At 39.9% G+C, this 20,142-nt stretch overlaps 1 protein-coding gene across 1 annotated transcript in view; it reads left to right on the forward strand.

Moving 5' to 3' along the window:
• The window catches only part of LOC145465994 (uncharacterized), a 17,851-nt gene extending 5,133 nt beyond the window's left edge, over positions 1-12,718 (forward strand). The window contains exons 2-8 of the mRNA XM_081449781.1: positions 629-732; positions 846-947; positions 2,979-3,023; positions 5,256-5,339; positions 9,961-10,005; positions 11,001-11,154; positions 11,580-12,718. Coding sequence (XP_081305907.1) covers positions 629-732; positions 846-947; positions 2,979-3,023; positions 5,256-5,339; positions 9,961-10,005; positions 11,001-11,154; positions 11,580-11,661 — 616 coding nt within the window. The 3' untranslated portion in view covers positions 11,662-12,718. The remainder of the gene's footprint in view (positions 1-628; positions 733-845; positions 948-2,978; positions 3,024-5,255; positions 5,340-9,960; positions 10,006-11,000; positions 11,155-11,579) is intronic.
• Positions 12,719-20,142: the final 7,424 nt, after the last annotated feature.

Raw genomic sequence — 20,142 nt, forward strand, 5'->3', positions numbered from 1 at the left:
TCACCTTTTCCATTATCTCAGAGCATAGAACTACATATAGGAGCCCTGGTTCTTATTCCCTGTTTTATTCCCTGCCATCGCTGTGCGGAAAAATCTGCAAGAGAATATCGCCACTCACCATGCCATTTGATCAGGCAACGTGACAACATCCACGCGAGAGCCCCCGACATGTGCGTGGATCCGCGCGGATATATGACGTCAGGATGGCACAATTTGTTCTAAAAATAGAAAAATTGTCCCATATCATAGGTGCGCGCGGATCCCAAGACTTATGGTCTCCGTCCCCGATTATGGCTCCTGCTGCAACATTACCACGAGTCTTTTTGCTTTTTCACGGTATACACACTTTAAGCGAGTGTGTATACCAAGAAAATACAAGTGACAAGTGGGATATTCCATCATGGTATATCACGACAGAACGTTGCATAACTATGTTATACCATCCCATAGAGAATACAGTGACCTACACAACCAATGCGACATACGCGCAGCGCATGATGGGAAGGTTCGAGGTAATATCGTCGGATATACAACGGCTTTCCTGTATTCTGATTGGCTGTATTTTCTATGGCATGGTATAAAAGATAATATTCGTTAACTTAAATGTTCTCTTACGATTTGCACATAGTGATCAATTAGAAAAGGTACTTGAACTGAAAGAAATGGCAGAGTCTCTTGCTCAATGTTCTGACCATTTTATCCAAGAGGTCTGCTCTGTGAAAGGAACAAAAGGTATAATTACGTTAGCAAAAGCCAGATTTTATTTTGCCTTTTTCAAACAATGAATGAATTCTAAATATTCATTTAAGTTGATTATAGAGAACTTTGTCTCCTCTACCTGACAGAGAAAAAATCATTTCTGAGTGCTATAAAGAGAAAGTTCAGGCCTGGCCATGCTGGCAAGCATGAGAAGATAATTTATCAAAGCGGGGAAATGATTGCTCATGGTAAGTGGGAACCTCTAAATATTTTGTAAGTATGCTGTGATCGTGGAACTGTCATTAGAACTGGAATTGAATTCTTGGACACTTATGAACAGAGAGGCTTGCTTTTGGATTTAACGTTAACTGCATCCACAAGTTGACAGAACCTTCAGATTTAGAGGTACTATTAGGGGTTTTCCGGATAGGGAACCTTTAGGTAAGACATTAACTGGATACAGTATATTTGATGGGAGAAAAATTCAAAGTATATCGAATAGTTAGAACAGATATCCTGGGATATCGAGTATAGAAAAGTCGTAAATATTGAAAGTTTAGACCAAAAATAAACGGGATATGGGACACTCAGACACCCCTTCCTAATGGGGCCTTAATTTTAGAAGCAATTGCTTGAGACGGTTGAGACGGTACGAAATATTTTTTTTAGTCAGCTTCGTTTTCAAAGAAAGAAAAAGATAATCACACTTTATTTGCAGCAGCCGCTTCTATAGGCTCCAAATATTTAATTAGTTGTACTTGGTTTTTCATTTTTATAAGCTTACAGACACAGTGTTTCCTAAAACTGCACACTTGGGTCCTTTTATTTTTTCAGTGGGTTCCCATATACCAATGCTCGCAGCACAATCAGCTTTCCTCGGTCTCATGTCATTGGTGAAATCAAATCAATGACACGTTAACAGTCCTTTTCACGGATAGTTTTTCCATTTGCATTACAACGTAATCCAACGTGGATACGAGGCAATTTCGGGCTGAAACTACAAAATAGCCCGAAATTGCGTCACATACATTCTAGATTGTATCGTAATACAAATAAAAAAATTAACAGTGAAAAGGGCTATTGTGGCTGGTCGGACATTGTAGGTGTGGTTAGGTCATTCATCGACTTGTGACGCTTATCACATGGCGTGACGCGTGATTCTCGGTTTCACGTAATGACACTATGGGATGTAATATATCAAACGCGAGAGACAGTGTTTCACCGGATATCCAAACACCGAGAAGAGGGTTGAAAATACGACGCGCCGCGGAGTATTTTTGACCAAATTCGAGGTGTTTGGATAGCCGATGAAACCCTGTCTCGAGTGTTTGATATATCTTCTCAATGGAAACAAACACTAACGAGAAAACGGAGAAGTAAAATCGTGAAAATCTATGCTAATTAAGACCGGGTATCCAAACCTCCTTCACAGTTGTGATTTTCTTTTTTTTAATGAGTTTGAGAAGTGTCCCTGTAAAATGACCCAAGAAAATGGTTCTGCTACATTTCCTTGTCAGTGATTTTGTCTCTGCAGCATGTCACTTGGTGTGTCAGCGCCAAGGCCCTACACCCTTCCCCCCTCCTCCTCAAGGTCACCTTAGCTAATGCTAACGTTTATTGCACATTTACAACGGCCCTTGTGCTTGTTCTTGCGCTTAATAGTATGCTTGCGTCGTGCGTGCGAACCAGGTGTTACATGACATGGGAAACAAACGATAACCAGTATACATTTTTCCCGTCGAATCTCGGGCGATTTTGAAACGTGGAGAGGAATTTAGCGTCATAAAAAATATATTACAATTTAATTACGATTCCATACGGAGCTTTTTTCTGCGGTAAAACGCATTTACTCAATAATAATTCATCAAGTTTAAACAAAAGAAATCATAACCACCGTAACAGTTTTTGGATATCTTATCTTAATGAGGACATATTTTTACGATTTTATTTTTCCATTTTTTCCTAAGTTTTAGCTCCGATTGGGAAGAGACACTAAGCTTTCGTGGCTGTTTCTATCACATCACCAAAAATTTCGAAGTTCGTCAAAAATGTTCCGTCGCACGCCTTTTTTTTTTTTTTTTTTTTCACTCTTTTCTTGGTATTTGAAAATGTGGTAAGACACTGCCTCTCATGTACGTTTAATAAATAACTTCAGACTGACCATCACAGAGTCGATAGATTCTGGTAGATTGAAATTAAAAAGTATCTGAAATAATTATTTAGCATGCACACTCTCTTGGAAGGTGACGTTACAATAGTGTGATTTTTGTATTTTTTAGGGTCTCGTCCTCCACCCCCTCCTCCAATTGCAGCTGCTCCTGTTGGTAAGAAATATTCCTTGCCTAATGCCAGTTTTACCTTGTTTCCATGGTAATAATGCAAGCAAGAGGCTTACAATATTTCTGGGAAAATAGACGCTAGTGTTCAACAGCAATGTTTTATCGTTGGCTCGGATGTGATGATCAACAGCGCTAGCGATGTCTGTATCTTACTCAGTTTGTATTATTTTTATATTCAATGCTTAACTGAACTCCTCCAGTCCAGTTCTAATTGGGGCCCTTTAACACTTTTTGATGGATTTCTTGATCTCAACTTATTTTAAAATGCACGGAAATCCGCTTGGACTGTCCACGAGAACAAAATCCGCGCTGGAGGAATGGCTTTTTCTAGACATTTTATTTTAGATAACCAAGAGTTATCTTAAAATAACTTGAGTGCGTTTTCCTTGGGGACAAGACCTATATCAAAAATTTATTAACCAAGATTGAGGTCTTTACGGAAAAATCTCAGACGTTGCCGTATTGACCGAGGGATAGCGAGGTCAATACGGCAAGGCCGAGGCTTGAGATTTTCTCGTAAAGCTAAGACCGAACGTTCGAGGTTAATAAGGTATTATAGGCTTTTTGCTTTGTTTTTGCAAGCCCGTAATCGACCTGTGGGCATTGCGGGAGAATAATGCCCTACAACTAGCCAATCAGAGCGCGCGTTATATCGCCTACACGAACAAGCCATATAGTAAGGAGGATTAACTCTGTCCTCTCTCGTGCGTCCGCTGAACAGAAATGTGACTGTAATTTTGCGCCACTAATCTGTCGACCACGAAACGAAACTTCGACAAGAATGGAACAAAATCATTTAACATGCTTCTAATAGTGTTTTTGGAAAACCTCTTTTCCCTTAGAATTGTCCTCCAAAGAAAAAACAATTGTGACCCTTGAACAGTGAATTCTGGGATCCGTTTTTTTTTTTTTTTTTTTTATAGAGGAAAGCAACAGAACATTCCTTACATCTTAATGGCATTGAAGGTTAATCGGGTTTGACACTAATCAGAATTGGTGGTCATCGAAAGACAACAACAACACGACAACCAGTTGATTTTCTCCATTGGTTTGGAAAGCCTTGTGAATGTTATATGACAATGAATTTATTTTTGTCATTGGTCAGGTGCCCCGCGTCTTCGTGGGCATTTGCAAAGTCGTCACCACCACCACAACGGAAGAAAAAGATATCAAGTAAAACGACGACAGCATTTTGGTAAGTAGAATGTATTTAGTGTGTAGCTGAATTTTGTAGCTTGGCAAAAATTACCACGAACAACATAAATCATCGAATGATACCAACTTGTTTTCATACCACAAAATATGATTTCAGAAGAGAAACCATTATCCAATCCAAAACCAAAAAACTGTACATATGGAGACGCCACAGTAGAGGTCGGTGACCACGAGGAAATGTGGTCGACTTGTTTCATATGATACGAGTTTGACAATTTTCCTGAAGAATGTGATTGGAATTAATCACGATAACAATTAGTTTGGACAGCCCTGTGACGGTAGCACTACAGACGTTTACTAGATAAGCTAGATTTCTGTTGTGACAAGGACAATCTGGTGCCTCGAATCTTGCTCATTACTGTGCAAGCCTAACAAAGCGAGCGTCTCTCGAGAGTTCCGTTGCAGGATCGATTTTGATTGGTTTTAACACAATAAAGCTGTTGTCAATAAAGTGTCGTAAATCCAAACCAATGTTATCACTCTAGCCAATCACAAAGGACAAAGACAATCCACTGAACCAATCAAAACTACACAAAAATACACGAAGCTGACGTGAAGCGCGGAAAAACACGTGCGCACGAGTCACGATTGGTTTTGGTTTTACTTCTGATTGGATGAAAAAGTGGCGCGAGTTTTCTAAGCTAGTCGTGTGGTATAGTGAGGTAAAACCAATCACTTTTCGACACTCGAGTGAAAATTGCTCTAAAAATGGTGATATTTTCGCACTTCAAACCAGACCTGGGACCGCGTGGGAACGGTCATCTTTTGGTCTTGAAAAGCACCTAAGTTGCACCAGTGATAACATTTGACCTTGCTTGGGAAGTTTTGTTCTTCACGGATCAATGCCTTGACATAATTCCGGTCGTGTTTCTTTGTGAAGGCGATTTAAGTGTTCAGTAACTTTATTACCATCAAACTGTGGCTTTATTTCCTTATCTCGTTTAAAGTGATGACAGAGTATTAATGTAATAACGTTTATTTATTTTTTTTTCATTTCGGTAGCGAAAGCACTTGCAGGCATTATGGTCACGCATCAACAATGTGGCGACCTCGATGAGGATGGTCACGAAGATGAATCTTCCCAAGGTGAATTTTACGATGTTTTCCTGTTAGTGATGAAAGCCGATCTTCAGCGTGAAATAATTTTGTGATAATTTCTATTAAGAGTTATTTACATCTTCAAGCTATTTTTGATCTGGAATGGATTCTCACGGTGCTCTGGCTTGGCAGAGGTGATCGTTGAATAGAGGTCTGATCGGAGGCCGGAGGCTATCCAGATAGCACGAGATATTACAATGCATTATCGTAGTTTCAGACCCATGCACAAATGGATCAATGAAACGTTTGTCTGTACTGTATTCTTAAATCCAGAATCGTAACATGTCAGCACTACCAAGAGAGAATGAAGGCTAGGAGACTTAAATTTCCCATATATGTCTCATTCCTGCTGAAGTAATCCCTCTCAAGTTAGTTTTAGACTACTCCCGATTTCCGAAATTTCAAGAGGGTTTAGAAATAGCCAATCCTGTGATTTTGTTCCACCACGCGGACAGTCTAAGCCGCGGCTTTACGTGCGTTTTCATCCTCCACGAAAACATCCAGCTAAACGCACTTGGTAACATTGTCCGCGGGGAACTAGGCACCCCTCTCTAAAATAACTCAAGTTCAGGGATCCATCAAAAATTTGTTTCCGGGCCCTAATTGTTTTTCCGTGGAGGATAAATGTCACTGAAGACGTTTTCCGAACAAACCATTTCAAACACTCTACCCACGTGACTTCGCACAAAATTTAATTAGATACTAGAACACTCCAATGGTCAGTCCTATGTGATGTTTCAAACACGAAAGACCGTTTTTTACCACATATCGAGCACGGATCGAATTGAAAATAAGATCAGTTATTATTGGATCACTTCCGGATTCAGAAATCCCCCGAGGTCCTAGAAGTAGCCAGTCCTGTGACTCGAATTTTACTCACGTAGACAGCCAAACCGACCTAACGCACATTTTCATCCTCCACGAAAACATCCACGTAACTCGCGTGTTAACGTTATCCACTTGAGGACTAGATGCCAAGTCTGAAAATAACTTTAGAGGGATTATGTTGGGAATAAGGCCTAAATGAGGGATTAACTCCCTTAAGAGTCCCTGTCCATAAAAATGGAAAATAACTCGGCAAGGGTCGAAAATTCGATTTCGCTCATATTTTCATGGTAGATAGGCTAGGGCATGACAAAAACTACTGGATAGTTTTTTTTGGCAAAATATCCTTTTATTTCAAAGAAATATGCAAATTACCAAATGCCGCTAAAATCGTCATTTGACGCACCATTTTTTTAAGCAAGTTTGAGAGCCTCGCATGCAAAACCACACCATTCTTCCGTCTTTAAAACACTCAAACATTTTTGTGCAATGTTTAAATGTGTACTGGGTTGATTTTAGGGAATGTTGCGTTGTCTTTTTGGGTGCAAAATAATTAAATTTCGAAGACATGTATTCCATTCACTTAAAAGTACTTCGTGAATATAATTAATTTTCGCCATGTGCGAAACCTTCAAATGGATTAAGCTTCTGGTGGTTGAATTGTAGAAGGATGGTCTACAGATGCCTGTAAAAATTTCTTTGGGCAAATGACTGTGAGCGACGCGAGAGCTTTTCAAAGTACGTTAAAAATGCAAATACTTGACAATCCCTCGTCAAATTTCAATTTACGGGTTAGACGTATATTTTAGCATGCGCCACATGACTTGACCTATGTTAAGTTGAAATAGACACAGAGCTGATAATTTCGAATTGTTCTAACCTCATTTGCTATAAAAGGCAGGTCCAAAGCCGATTTGACGTGCTTCTCTCGCCATTCGTCGCACATAATTAAAGCAGAAGTTTGCTTTTGTTTACATAACGTCCGCCAACTGCCAACTTATTTAATGGTCGAATACCATGAATCTGTGACCCTCTTTCGACACATATGATCACCACTGCATCTAAGTCAAAAACGGCTAAGTCATTTGTAGATAGTTGCTTGCTTTGCACTACACCAAAAGATTACGTTTGATCATCATGTTTTGATGGCTTGAACCCTTGCTTGCAGCGGTTCCTTGTTCGTCACGCAATGCTGTCATCCCATTTTAGGGGGTAGGGGTAGGACAATTTCTATCCTAATACGTAAGGCTCCGTAAGGCTTGGAACCACTGGGAGCACACAGTCGTGTTGAGTAGGAAGAGATTAAATTAAGAAATGAAAAGAATGAATAGTTTCCCATTGCCCTGTTGTCATCTTTTACTCGACCACCGCTACCCTACATGCCCTGCGTAATACTGTAACGCTAAACTCATCGCGATGTGCAATTATTTTTGGTTTACATGTAATACAGTGGGCTACCCTCGGGGAAATGGGTGGTGACCACTTAATGGGGCTAGCCGCTTAAATAGAGGTTGGTGTACCTTGAATATTTAATTTTTCACTGTCGGGCTATAAATTTCTCGGGGAACATGGAGTCAATTCAAGACAAACATGACAGACATGTGTTTGAATTATCACTCGTCATGCACCTACAATTTCAGACTCTTATCTGCCATCGCCCTTTAACAAAGTTTTCAAATTGTGGGTGACCGCTTAATAGGGGTAAAGACTGAAACCCTTATCGGAACGACAAATGGTGGCCGCGGAGGTAACCGGTCAATAGGTGTTTTATTTACAATATTTTACTGACAATAATTTTGGACTATTGACAACAGTCCTCTATTTTCTGTTACAAACACACCAATGCCTTACCACTAAGCAAACAAAATAAGTCAAATAAAATGGCCAGGGCTATTTACTCACGTAATTACTAATTAAATTTGGTCTGTTTTTCTCACGAATTAGACGCGTTTTGATTTCCCATTTTTACTTCAGCTAGTTCTTGCTTCATTGATCTATAATTTGCTTATGGCGACAAGTACAAGCACTAGCTTTATCAGCTTTTGTCTGAAACATTAGAACGTACAACAAACGTGAACTGGACCGAAGTCACGTACACTATAGAATACGATTATATAAATATACACATATTCTTATATACATGAACAAACAGATGAACAATGATTAAATTGTTTCACTTATCCTGAGAGTGCTCTATACAAAATAGATCAAAATGCGCAGCACATGCCGTAACAGCATTGCGTGACGAACAAATAACGGCTGTAAGATTGTGCTGCGCCGACACGCTTATCAGCAATGGTCAGCAATCGATCAAACGTAATATTTTGGCGCAGTGCATAGCAAGCAACTATCTACAAATGACTGAGCCGTTTTTGACCTAGATGCAGTGATGTTCATATGCGCAGAAAGATGGTCACAGACTCATGGTATTCGACCAATAATAGGTTGACAGTAGGCGATGTACATCGGACGTTAACCTTGTGTAAACAAAAGCAAACTTCGGCTTTATATGCGACGAATGGTGAGAGATCGACTAGAAACACGTCAAATCGACTTTGGACCTGCCTTTACAACAAATAAGGCTAGAACATTTCGAAATTATCAGCTCTGTGTCTATTTCAACTTATTATAGGTCAAGTCATGTGGCGCATGCTAAAATATACGTCTAACCCGTAAATTGAAATTTGACGAGGGATGGTCAAATATTTGCATTTTTAACGTACTTTGAAAAGCTCTCGCGTCGCTCACAGTCATTTGCCCAAAGAAATTTTTACAGGCATCTGTAGACCATCCTTCTACAATTCAACCACCGGAAGCTTAATCCATTTGAAGGTTTCGCACATGGTGAAAATTAATTATATTCACGAAGTACTTTTAAGTGAATGGAATACATGTCTTCGAAATTTAATTATTTTGCACCCAAAAAGACAACGCAACATTCCCTAAAATCAACCCAGTACACATTTAAACATTGCACAAAAATGTTTGAGTGTTTTAAAGACGGAAGAATGGTGTGGTTTTGCATGCGAGGCTCTCAAACTTGTTTAATAAAATGGTGCGTCAAATGACGATTTTAGCGGCATTTGGTAATTTGCATATTCCTTTGAAATAAAAGGATATTTTGCCGAGCAAACCATCCAGTAGTTTTTGTCATGCCCTAGCCTATCTACCATAGGAATATGAGCGAAATCGAATTTTCGACCCTGGCCGCGAAATTAAGAATTTGTCTGATTTTTACAGGCAGGCACTGTTAATTGCTTACCGCTCATACTCAGTTGATGCTAAACACTACTACTGTTTTACTAGCAAACTTATCAGACGTAGCACATCATATTACAGATAAATATGATTGATAACAGACTTGTTAATGGACCTTGACAGATGTCTTTGATAGAAAACTTTTCCGAACATTATTGTAACAGTTCGTGTGAAAGAAGATGTTACTAATAGAAATTCTCGATAAAGCCAAGTGTTTTTTACTGGTAATGTTTACACAGGGTAAGAAATTTCCATGAGACATGATCAGTCACTTGGCTTTAAGTTCCTATTACGCACTGAGAAGACCTGTGAGATGCCCAAGACCAAAACAATTCGCTTTTTGTTCAAATCAAAATATTTTTTCCGCAGAAGTTCATTTGGTGATGTGTAGATTCAGGTACGAAAGTCAAACCAAAAGAAGAGGAAAGATTATGGTAACTTGAAGTAGAAAAAGCCAACATGTTGCATAATAAGTAAATGCTTGCTATTCATGCACTATATCCTCTTTTACTTTTAAAATTAACAGATGAATGGGAAGAATATGAGACGCACAGAATACTGGAATCAGCTGGTAAGTGGCTTAATTTTCGTTCTTTACTGGATCTCGTATAGCCGAGTTTGTTTAGCCAAAGCTGTAATCCAACTTCCTTTATTCCACAAAGTAGATAACGAGTAGTCCCTGTTTCGGTTAGTTCGCGCGGCCATTATTTTTTTTCTCGCGGTTTTCGTCCACGTCACGCACGACAGACCTAAGCGAAAGAGGGACCACTCGTAGACTATCTACTCTCTATTCACAAGGTTTAGCTAACGCGAACCATGATCGTAATAATTTTGTCCGGCATTCAACCCTTAATGTACATGTTAGAGTTGACTCTAGCTTCAGAGGCTTTGGACGTTTCGCTTTTCTGTTTCTGTAACTTCAATGTGCGGTTCGGAACCAGTGCATTTGAGTTAAAGACCTGATAAGACTTGTAAAAGAATGGTAAATTATTGGATTTTTATAAATATATTTCCATATTTTATCTATTTTGTTTTCTTTCTTTCTTAGCATTATAAGCGAATTTAGTGGTTTCCACTCAGATTCCTTCGCCTCTCTTGAGAATATAGTTGAAACCATGGCGTTCGGACGTCGGGGACCTCATATGAAGTAGTTGATAATGATCGTGGAAAATTTGAGAGGAATGCCCAGAATGTGTCGGCTGCAGAATCTCGTTTTGTGGGCGTGGCTCGAATTGTTTTCACTCCTACCTTAAGAAGTACCAAGTCTTCCTGACAAATTGGTCCTATCATGTTTTTTTTTTTAGTTCCGACAAATACCCTAAAAGATAATGCATTAACTCAAACGTTATAAATGGATATGTTCAAATAAGCTGTACCAATCTAAGAACGTGATGATCAACCCCATCACTTTTGTCTGAAAGTCTGCTTGGTCGCTACACCCTGTATTCGTCCACCCGCCCTTTTTCCTAAGATGGAAAAGGTGTATGTAGAAGAGCTTAAACTCTCTGGCAATGCGAAAGGGCAGTGTTTCTATGGTACCACTGACAAACAAATTTTCTTCACAAGGGCAAGAAATTGGTCGTGTCACTGAACCCGATCCAGCCTGGAGAGCGGGAGGGACAACATTACAAGGCTACAGTACTCAACAGTTCATGCCTGCTGAACCAATCAAAGTGAATCCTTCAAGGAAGGTTGAACTGGTGCTCAGGCTTGTGGCAAGGTAATATTGAAATTACTCACGCGTATAAACATACTGTCTTGCCTCGTATCGACAATGTCAAATTTTCCCAGCTAAATATATGTCTCAACGGAGTTTCAGAAGTCCCTATAAAGTTCAATATTCCTTCCGAGTTAAAACGCAAATATGATGTTAATGCAAGGACGGTAAACTCCGCTTTCGCAACCCATTTACACACCAGCCGCGTGTGTAAAGGTATTACGAACGCGGCATTGACCATTTTTGCTTCGCAGTCACCCTTAGCGTTTCTGGAATTTTTACATCATATTTGCTCGAGGTAAATTTTAGTAGATCCAATTTTTCGTTTTCTTGGTCTCTATACTAGTCATCGAATGTAGTAAGACGACGCTAAATCGCTCTTTTGGCGATCTTGTGAATTTGTTTTCTTTCTTTTTTCTTTTTTTCAGGGAAGACGAGGAAGATTTAATATTTCCCAAAGATGAGTGCAAACCGCTGTCCACTCTGTATCCGCCAGCTGTTCCAGAATAGAGAGAAAGTGGTGCATAGTAAATGAAATCCCGTATGAGGTGCTGGCTGACTCACTCGTTCATTCATTGGCTGACTGACTGAGTGATCTGATGATTAAACTAACTGACTTACTGACTAACTGACTAATTGACTAACTGACTGACTGACTAACTGACCAACTGACCAACTGACCAACTGACCAACTGACCAACTGACCAACTGACCAACTGACCAACTGACCAACTGACCAACTGACCAACTGACCAACTGACCAACTGACCAACTGACCAACTGACCAACTGACCAACTGACTAACTGACTAACCGACTCACCGACTCACCGACTCACTGACTGTCTGACTAACTGACTAACTGACTAACTGACTAACTGACTAACTGACTAACTGACCAACTGACCAACTGACTAACTGACTAACTGACTAACTGACTATCTGACTAACTGACTAACTGACCAACTGACCAACTGACTAACTGACTAACTGACTAACAGACTAACCGACTAACGGACTAACTGACTGTCTGACCAACTGACTAACTGACTAACTGACTATCTGACTAACTGACCAACTGACTAACTGACCAACTGACCAACTGACCAACTGACCAACTGACCAACTGACCAACTGACCAACTGACGAACTGACGAACTGACGAACTGACGAACTGACGAACTGACGAACTGACGAACTGACGAACTGACGAACTGACGAACTGACGAACTGACTGACTGACTGACTGACTGACTGAAATTGCAAAAACTGAAAAGTGAATGAAAGGCGTTTAGAATCAAAAGTGGCCCACCTGTTTGCTGTAGGGATAACCATGGCAAAGGTGATGAGACTGATGAGCTCTCGCTTGAAGTTTACATTACATCCTTTCAAGTTACAATTCTAAGAATGTATTAAATAAATCTATAGTAGTTTTAGTAATGCGTCTTGGCAATTAGAAGTTTTAGTTAATTCCTATTTGGGGTATTTTAACTCTTTCGCCCTTCTTCCTCTTTTGTTCGAGAGTAATTCTAAAAAGAACTGTTGGTGGTGATTGACGTTTTGACAACCTGAGCGGAATTCCTCTTTGAACAGGGTCGAAAAGAAACTGAAAAGTGAATGAAAGGCGTTTAGAATCAAAAGTGGCCCACCTGTTTGCTGTAGGGATAACCATGGCAAAGGTGATGAGACTGATGAGCTCTCGCTTGAAGTTTACATTACATCCTTTCAAGTTACAATTCTAAGAATGTATTAAATAAATCTATAGTAGTTTTAGTAATGCGTCTTGGCAATTAGAAGTTTTAGTTAATTCCTATTTGGGGTATTTTAACTCTTTCGCCCTTCTTCCTCTTTTGTTCGAGAGTAATTCTAAAAAGAACTGTTGGTGGTGATTGACGTTTTGACAACCTGAGCGGAATTCCTCTTTGAACAGGGTCGAGTTATTCAGTACAAAGAGAGGATGACTTGGCAATTAACCGTCGATAACCCTTACCCAAACTCATACCCCTGCTATGGTACAAGGTAGTGGGGTGGTTGATTCGCTGTACTAGGCGGTTAGCGGTTACTACGTAATTACGGGCAGTTTTCTGTAAGGATCGACTAAAGGTATGCAAAAAAGAAAAAAAAAAACTATTTTCCCAAACTTTGCCAGAATAAAGGCCCAGGTGAACCAGTTCTAAAAATATCAGTATCTGGTCTTTTAGATTTTCATTTATTTTTGGCATTTTTTTTTTCCACTCGCGGTGGCCTAAATTTACGCCGAAATCGGGCATTTTTCGGAAGCTCCCGTTTAAAAAGTGAAAGCGTTTTAGAAAAGATTAACCCAGGAAATCAAAAGACAATATTTCCTCTGCTTATTGGCGGTGTAAAATGTAAATGAAAGTTGAACGTGAATTTTTGACGAATTTTTTTAAATTTATGCTTCGCGACAGAGCTCTGATCTGAATTTAGACGAGATTCAAGGCTCTAAAAGGCACTGGTACATAGCTTCACCCAACGAGACTATACTCTGGGGAAGACCAATCATTCCAACTACGTGCACGTCGGGCGAGAACAAAATTGTGATAAAGTAAACGTCGAATTCTGAATCAAAACAGGTCACTCGAGCAATGTGAGCGACCCTTTGACCTTTCATGTCATTCGGAAATCAACGCAAGGCAGCTCTTAATTTGACTTTCATTCGCCAGAATACACATTTCTTTGCTTTTGTTTGCTTTGCTGACATATTCTCAGGTAGGAAAAGTTAGGATTTTGAATGTGAAGGCATCTACCCGCTATAAAATAAGAACAGCTGGCGTACGTCTTTTTGAAATTTGACCCACTTCGCATTTAGACGGTTACATAAATCACAAAATGCACTTGCGCTCGTATGATTTGCTATACTTATAGGTAACTATTCTTGATATTCTACTTAACAACTCCCGGGGTATCCAATCGATGAAATTGCCAGTTCCAGCTTTTTCGCCAGTTCCAGGCGAAGAAGCAGGAATTGCCTACTGCTCAAAAGAAATTTTCTGACAGGTACCCGTACTCTGCCATCGATTGGGAGAAGATCTATTCTCTATACTTCTGCTCATCTGTGGAATTTCAGTAGACAGTTTTAAATTGCATTGTTTTCACACATGAAAAACTCTTTCGATTTGATATTACACAATCACTATTATGTACTTTCTGCCAAAAAGAGGACGAATCCATCGAGCATGTCTTTTGGTGTAAGGAATCTTGTGAATTCAAGGAAACATGTCTTGTCCTGGCTCCAAGACAATGACATGTACGTTGGATTTGAACAATTTTGATTTGATTTGATTTGTTCAAATCCCATCTAGAACTCGGTATTTTTTCTGAGGCGATGTGATTTCTACATTTAATACTCACTTTGGAGGGTGCTTGGTTGCATCTTTGATATGCTTTAAATGTGACTGCGTGATGCAGTTAGTGAACTTTAATGTGACTGCAGGATGCAGTTAGTGAGTTCATATGCGCCAATTCAACATTTGGCTGTGTGACCGCGCGATGCGGTTCCAGTCAAAGGCCTACATGTCATCCTTGCTCACCACAGAGTCTCCAGTAGCTCAGTGGTTAGAGCGTCCGGTCTAGATCACGGAGGATCGTGGGTTAAATTCCCATCTGGAACTCGGAATTTTTTTCCGAGTCGATATGATTTCTACATTTAATACCCACTTTGGAGGATGCTGGTTGCATCTTTGGAGCAATTTTACCTCGAAAAATACCAAAAGAATGTACCGTGAAACAGCCGCAGCGATGGCTCCTTTGCTGTGGTGCTAAGACAACTGAACAGAAAATGCAGCTCGTAAGTTAACAGAGCTTAAGAGTCCCTGTCCATAAAAATGGAAATAACTCGGCAAGGGTAGAAAATTCGATTTCGCTCACATTTTCATGGTAGATAGGCTAGGGCATGACAAAAACTACTGGATTTTTTTTTTGGCAAAATATCCTTTTATTTCAAAGAAATATACAAATTACCAACTTCCGTTAAAATCGTCATTTGACGCACCATTTTATTAAGCAAGTTTGAGAGCCTCGCATGCAAAACCACACCATTCTTCCGTCTTTAAAACACTCAAATATTTTTGTCCAATGTTTAAATGTGTACTGGGTTGGTTTTAGGGAATGTTGAGTTGTCTTTTTGGGTGCAAAATAATTAAATTTCGAAGACAGGTATTTCATTCACTTAAAAGTACTTCGTGAATATAATTGATTTTCACCATGTGCGAAACCTTTAGATGGATTAAGCTTCTGGTGGTTGAATTGCAGAAGGATGATCTACAGATTCCTGTAAAAATTTCTTTGGGCAAATGATTGTGAGCGACGCGAGAGCTTTTCAAAGTACGTCAAAAATGCAAATATTTGACCATCCGTCGTCAAATTGCAATTTACGGGTTAGACGTATATTTTAGTATGCGCCACATGACTTGACCAATGTTAAGTTGAAATAGACACAGAGCTGATAATTTGGAGATGTTCTAACCTCATTTGCTGTAAAAGGCAGGTCCAAAGCCGATTTGACGTGTTTCTCTCACCATTCGTCGCACCTAAAGCAGAAGTTTGCTTTTGTTTACATAACGTCCGATGTACATCGCCAACTGTCAACTTATTTAATGGTCGAATACCATGAATCTGTGACCCTCTTTCGACACATATGATTACCACTGCATCTAAGTCAAAAACGGGTGAGTCATTTGTAGATAGTTGCTTGCTTTGCACTACACCAAAATATTACGTTTGATCATCATGGTTTGATGGCGTGAAACCTTGCTTGCAGCGGTTCCTTTTTCGTCACGCAATACTGTCATCCCATTTTAGGGGGTAGGGGTAGGACAATTTCTATCCTAATACATAAGGCTCCGTAAAGCTGGGAACCACTGGGAACACACAATCGTGTTGAGTAGGAACAGATTAAATTAAGAAATGAGAAGAATGAATAGTTTACCATTGCCCCTGTTGATATCTTTTACTCGACCACCGCTACCTACATGGCCTGCGTAATACTGTAACGCTAAACTCATACCTAGGTCTTTTCGCGCTGGCTGTGCAATTATTTTTGATTTACATGTAATACAGTGGGCTACCCCCGGGGAAATGGGTGGTGACCGCTTACTATGGGGCTAGCCGCTTAAATAGCGGTGTACCCTGAATATTTAATTTTTCACTATCGGGTTATAAATTTCTTGGTGAACGTGGAGTCAATTCAAGACAATCATGATAGACGTGTATTTGAATTATCACTCGTCATGCACCTTCAATTTCGGACCCTTATCTGCCATCGCCCTTTCCAAAACAAAGTGTTTAAATTTTGGGTGGCCGCTGAATTGTCTTTACCCCTATGATAGGGGTAAAGACAATAGTGAAACCCTTATCGGAATGACCAAATGGTGGCCGTGGAGGTAACCGGTCAATAGGTGTTTTATGTACAATATTTTACTGACAATAATTTTGGACTGTATTGACAACAGTCCTCTATTTTCTGTTACAAACATACCGATGCCTCGCCACTAGGCAAACAAAATACGCCAAATAAAATGGCATGGCCAGGGCTATTTACTCGCGTAATTACTAATTAAATTTAGTCTGTTTTTCTCATGAACTAGACACGTTGTGATTTCCTATTTTCATTTCAGCTAGTTCTTGCTTCATTGATCTATAATTTGTTTCATGGCGATTTTTTTAAAATTCTAGTGAGTACTGGCACTAGCTTTATCAGCTGTTGTCTGAAACATCAAAACGTACAACAAACGTGATTTGGACCGAGGCCAAGTACACTATAGAATACAATTATATAAATATACACATATTATTATATATATAAACAAACAGATGAACAATGATTAAATTGGTTCATTTATCCTGAGAGTGCTCTATACAAAATGGATCAAAATATGCAGCATATGCCGTGACAGCATTGCGTGACGAACAAATAACGGCTGTAAGATTGTGCTGCGCCGACACGCTTATCAGCAATGGTCAGCAATCGATCAAACGCATTATTTTGGCGCAGTGCATAGCAAGCAACAATCTACAAATGACTCAGCCATTTTAGATGCAGTGATGTTCATATGCGCAGAAAGATGGTCACAGATCCATGGTATTCGACGAATAATAGGTTGACAGTTGGCGATGTACATCGGACGTTAACCTTGTGTAAACAAAAGCAAACTTCTGCTTTATGTACGACGAATGGTGAGAGATCGACTAGGAACACGTCAAATTGGCTTTGGACCTGCCTTTTGCAACAAATAAGGTTAGAACATTTCGAAATTATCAGCTCTGTGTCTATTTCAACTTATTATAGGTCAAGTCATGTGGCGCATGCTAAAATATACCTCTAACCCGTAAATTGAAATTTGACGACGGATGGTCAAATATTTGCATTTTTGACGTACTTCGAAAGGCTCTCGCGTCGCTCACAATCATTTGCCCAAAGAAATTTTTACAGGAATCTGTAGATCATCCCTCTGCAATTCAACCACCAGAAGCTTAATCCATTTGAAGGTTTCGCACATGGTGAAAATCAATTATATTCACGAAGTACTTTTAAGTGAATGAAATACCTGTCTTCGAAATTTAATTATTTTGCACCCAAAAAGACAACTCAACATTCCCTAAAACCAACCCAGTACACATTTAAACATTGGACAAAAATATTTGAGTGTTTTAAAGGCGGAAGAATGATGTGGTTTTGCATGCGAGGCTCTCAAACTTGCTTAATAAAATGGTGCGTCAAATGACGATTTTAACGGAAGTTGGTAATTTGCATATTTCTTTGAAATAAAAGGATATTTTGCCAAAAAAAACTATCCAGTAGTTTTTGTCATGCCCTAGCCTATCTACCACAAGAATATGAGCGAAATCGAATTTTCGACCCTTACCGCGAAATTAAGAATTTGTCTGATTTTTACAGGCAGGCACTCTTAAGGGTAATTTGAGAACTGTTTATCACTGCCCCTGTTCTTTTCGTTACGTTGTTAATCCATAATATTCTGAGAATATCGTTTATACTTACTTTGGTAATTTGTTTCGTCTTAGGGTGAAGGACTATATTGCTGGCGGCTTATTTCTTAATTATTTGTGCACAAGGGCACACAACAACTTATGTCTTCTTCTTTATTCTTCGTCGTTCCCTCTGGAACATAGGGCCCTGACTACTAGCTTCCATCTTTCTCGTTCTTTAGCTGCCGTCTTCGCCTCCTCTCAGGTCATGCTGATGGTCTTCAATTCAGCTTGTAGAGTTCTTTTCCAGGTCAAACATGGTCTTCCTCTCCTCCGTTTTCCCTGTGGGTTCCAGTTCAAGCCTTGGCAGGTGATGCTTGTCTGCTCTCGGCGTATGGTATGTCCAATCCATCTCCACTTTCTATTCTGGTGTCACTGATGGGCTCCTGCCCAGTTCTTTGCCAGAGTTCCTGGTTAGAGATGTGCTCTGGCCATCTAATGCGTAGAATCTGACAGAGACAGGTGTTCTTGAAGACCTGCAGTTTGTGGTCTAATTTCTTGGTGCGCCTTCAGGTTTCCGCCCTGTACAAAAGAACTGATTTGACATAGCTGTTGAACAGTCTCAGTTTCGTGTGGCAACTGAGGTTTTTACTCCTCCATACTGGTCTCAGGGTGGCAAAAGCTTGACGTGCTTTGTTGATTCTAGCCTTAACATCCTCGTCTGTTCCTCCTGTCTTACTCACAATGCTCACGGCACGAAAAATCGCCTTTACCGCGCGTCAGATGTGTGGTTAAAGGTTTTGTAAAGGCCGCCTTTGCACACTTTTGACGATCTTTGACGCGAATCAAAGATCCTCTTTGAATAAACCTTTGCCACCAAAATCAAAGGCGTGAAAGGCCGTTTTTACTCACCTGTGAACGCCTTTGTTTTTAGAATTAAAGGTGATCCTTTGATACGCCTCAAAGGTGGGTCAAAAGCGTAATCAAATTTGTCTGCGATTCAAGTCAAAGGTTTGCTAAAGATGTGGTCGAAGATGCCTGTGACGCAGGCCAAAGGTTTGTCAAAGGTGCTCCGCGCATTCCGCGCACGCGCGTCTCGCCCGAACTCCTCGCTCGCGCTCCTCTTTCGCGCTTCGCGACCGTTGATCACGTTTCGCGCGATCCACATGTTATACGCTTTTTTCAACTTGCTACACGAGCTTTGTAGCTCCGCACACGAAAGATGCAATCATATCCGTACTCTTGTTTTATGTCTGACAAGTTTTGAAGAATATATCAGCTTTAATAAGGTGATTTTGCACCAAAACTCTTGACAAATGTTAACGGAAAAGCGGCCCGGAAAGATCATTGCACCTGATTTTAGGAAAATAAATATACTCAACTTCATCTCAGTTTTAATTTTTTTTCCCGTTTTTATCAGGAGTAAATACCTTCAAGTACCTTGCACAAATGTTTTGGGCTTCAGGTTTCAAAAAGCCACGTTGCAGGCTTGGCTTCAAACTACACGTAATGCGACTGATCATAAGGAAAACATTGTTCTGTCTATCGTGAAAACAACAGTCAACAAATCTTCCATGGTACAAAGCGCATTTATCTAACATTGAAGTACTATGGCTAAATTCTCAGTTCCTTAAATTTACTAGACCAGACTAGACAATAGGGAGGATAACCGCAAAATTTCGGCAAACTTCGCACAAAAGTCAACTAGTGTTTACAAGCGTCCTTTCCAGATGGCACGTACAGTCCGTTGCATGGAACTCCTAATGTTTTGGCAGTTCTCCTTTTCTGCTGCTTGCATTTGCTTATTCTTGCATTATAAGTGGAATGGAATATAGTGTTTCCACTTCTCTCTCATCAAAGTGGTGAAACTGCCTTCCTGGGGGTCAATGCCAACTGAATCCCCATGCTTTCACAATTTGACAGTCTAAGAAGTTGACGAAATTAATGAATGCATCTTCACTGGATAAGTCCATCCTGTCAACCAAATCTTGTCCGCATTTGACTAAACAGAAGCAAACAGACAAAAACGTTGGAAATGAATATTAAGG

The sequence above is a fragment of the Orbicella franksi genome, chromosome 13 (assembly GCF_964199315.1).
Source record: "Orbicella franksi chromosome 13, jaOrbFran1.1, whole genome shotgun sequence".
NCBI classification, from domain to species: domain Eukaryota; kingdom Metazoa; phylum Cnidaria; class Anthozoa; order Scleractinia; family Merulinidae; genus Orbicella; species Orbicella franksi.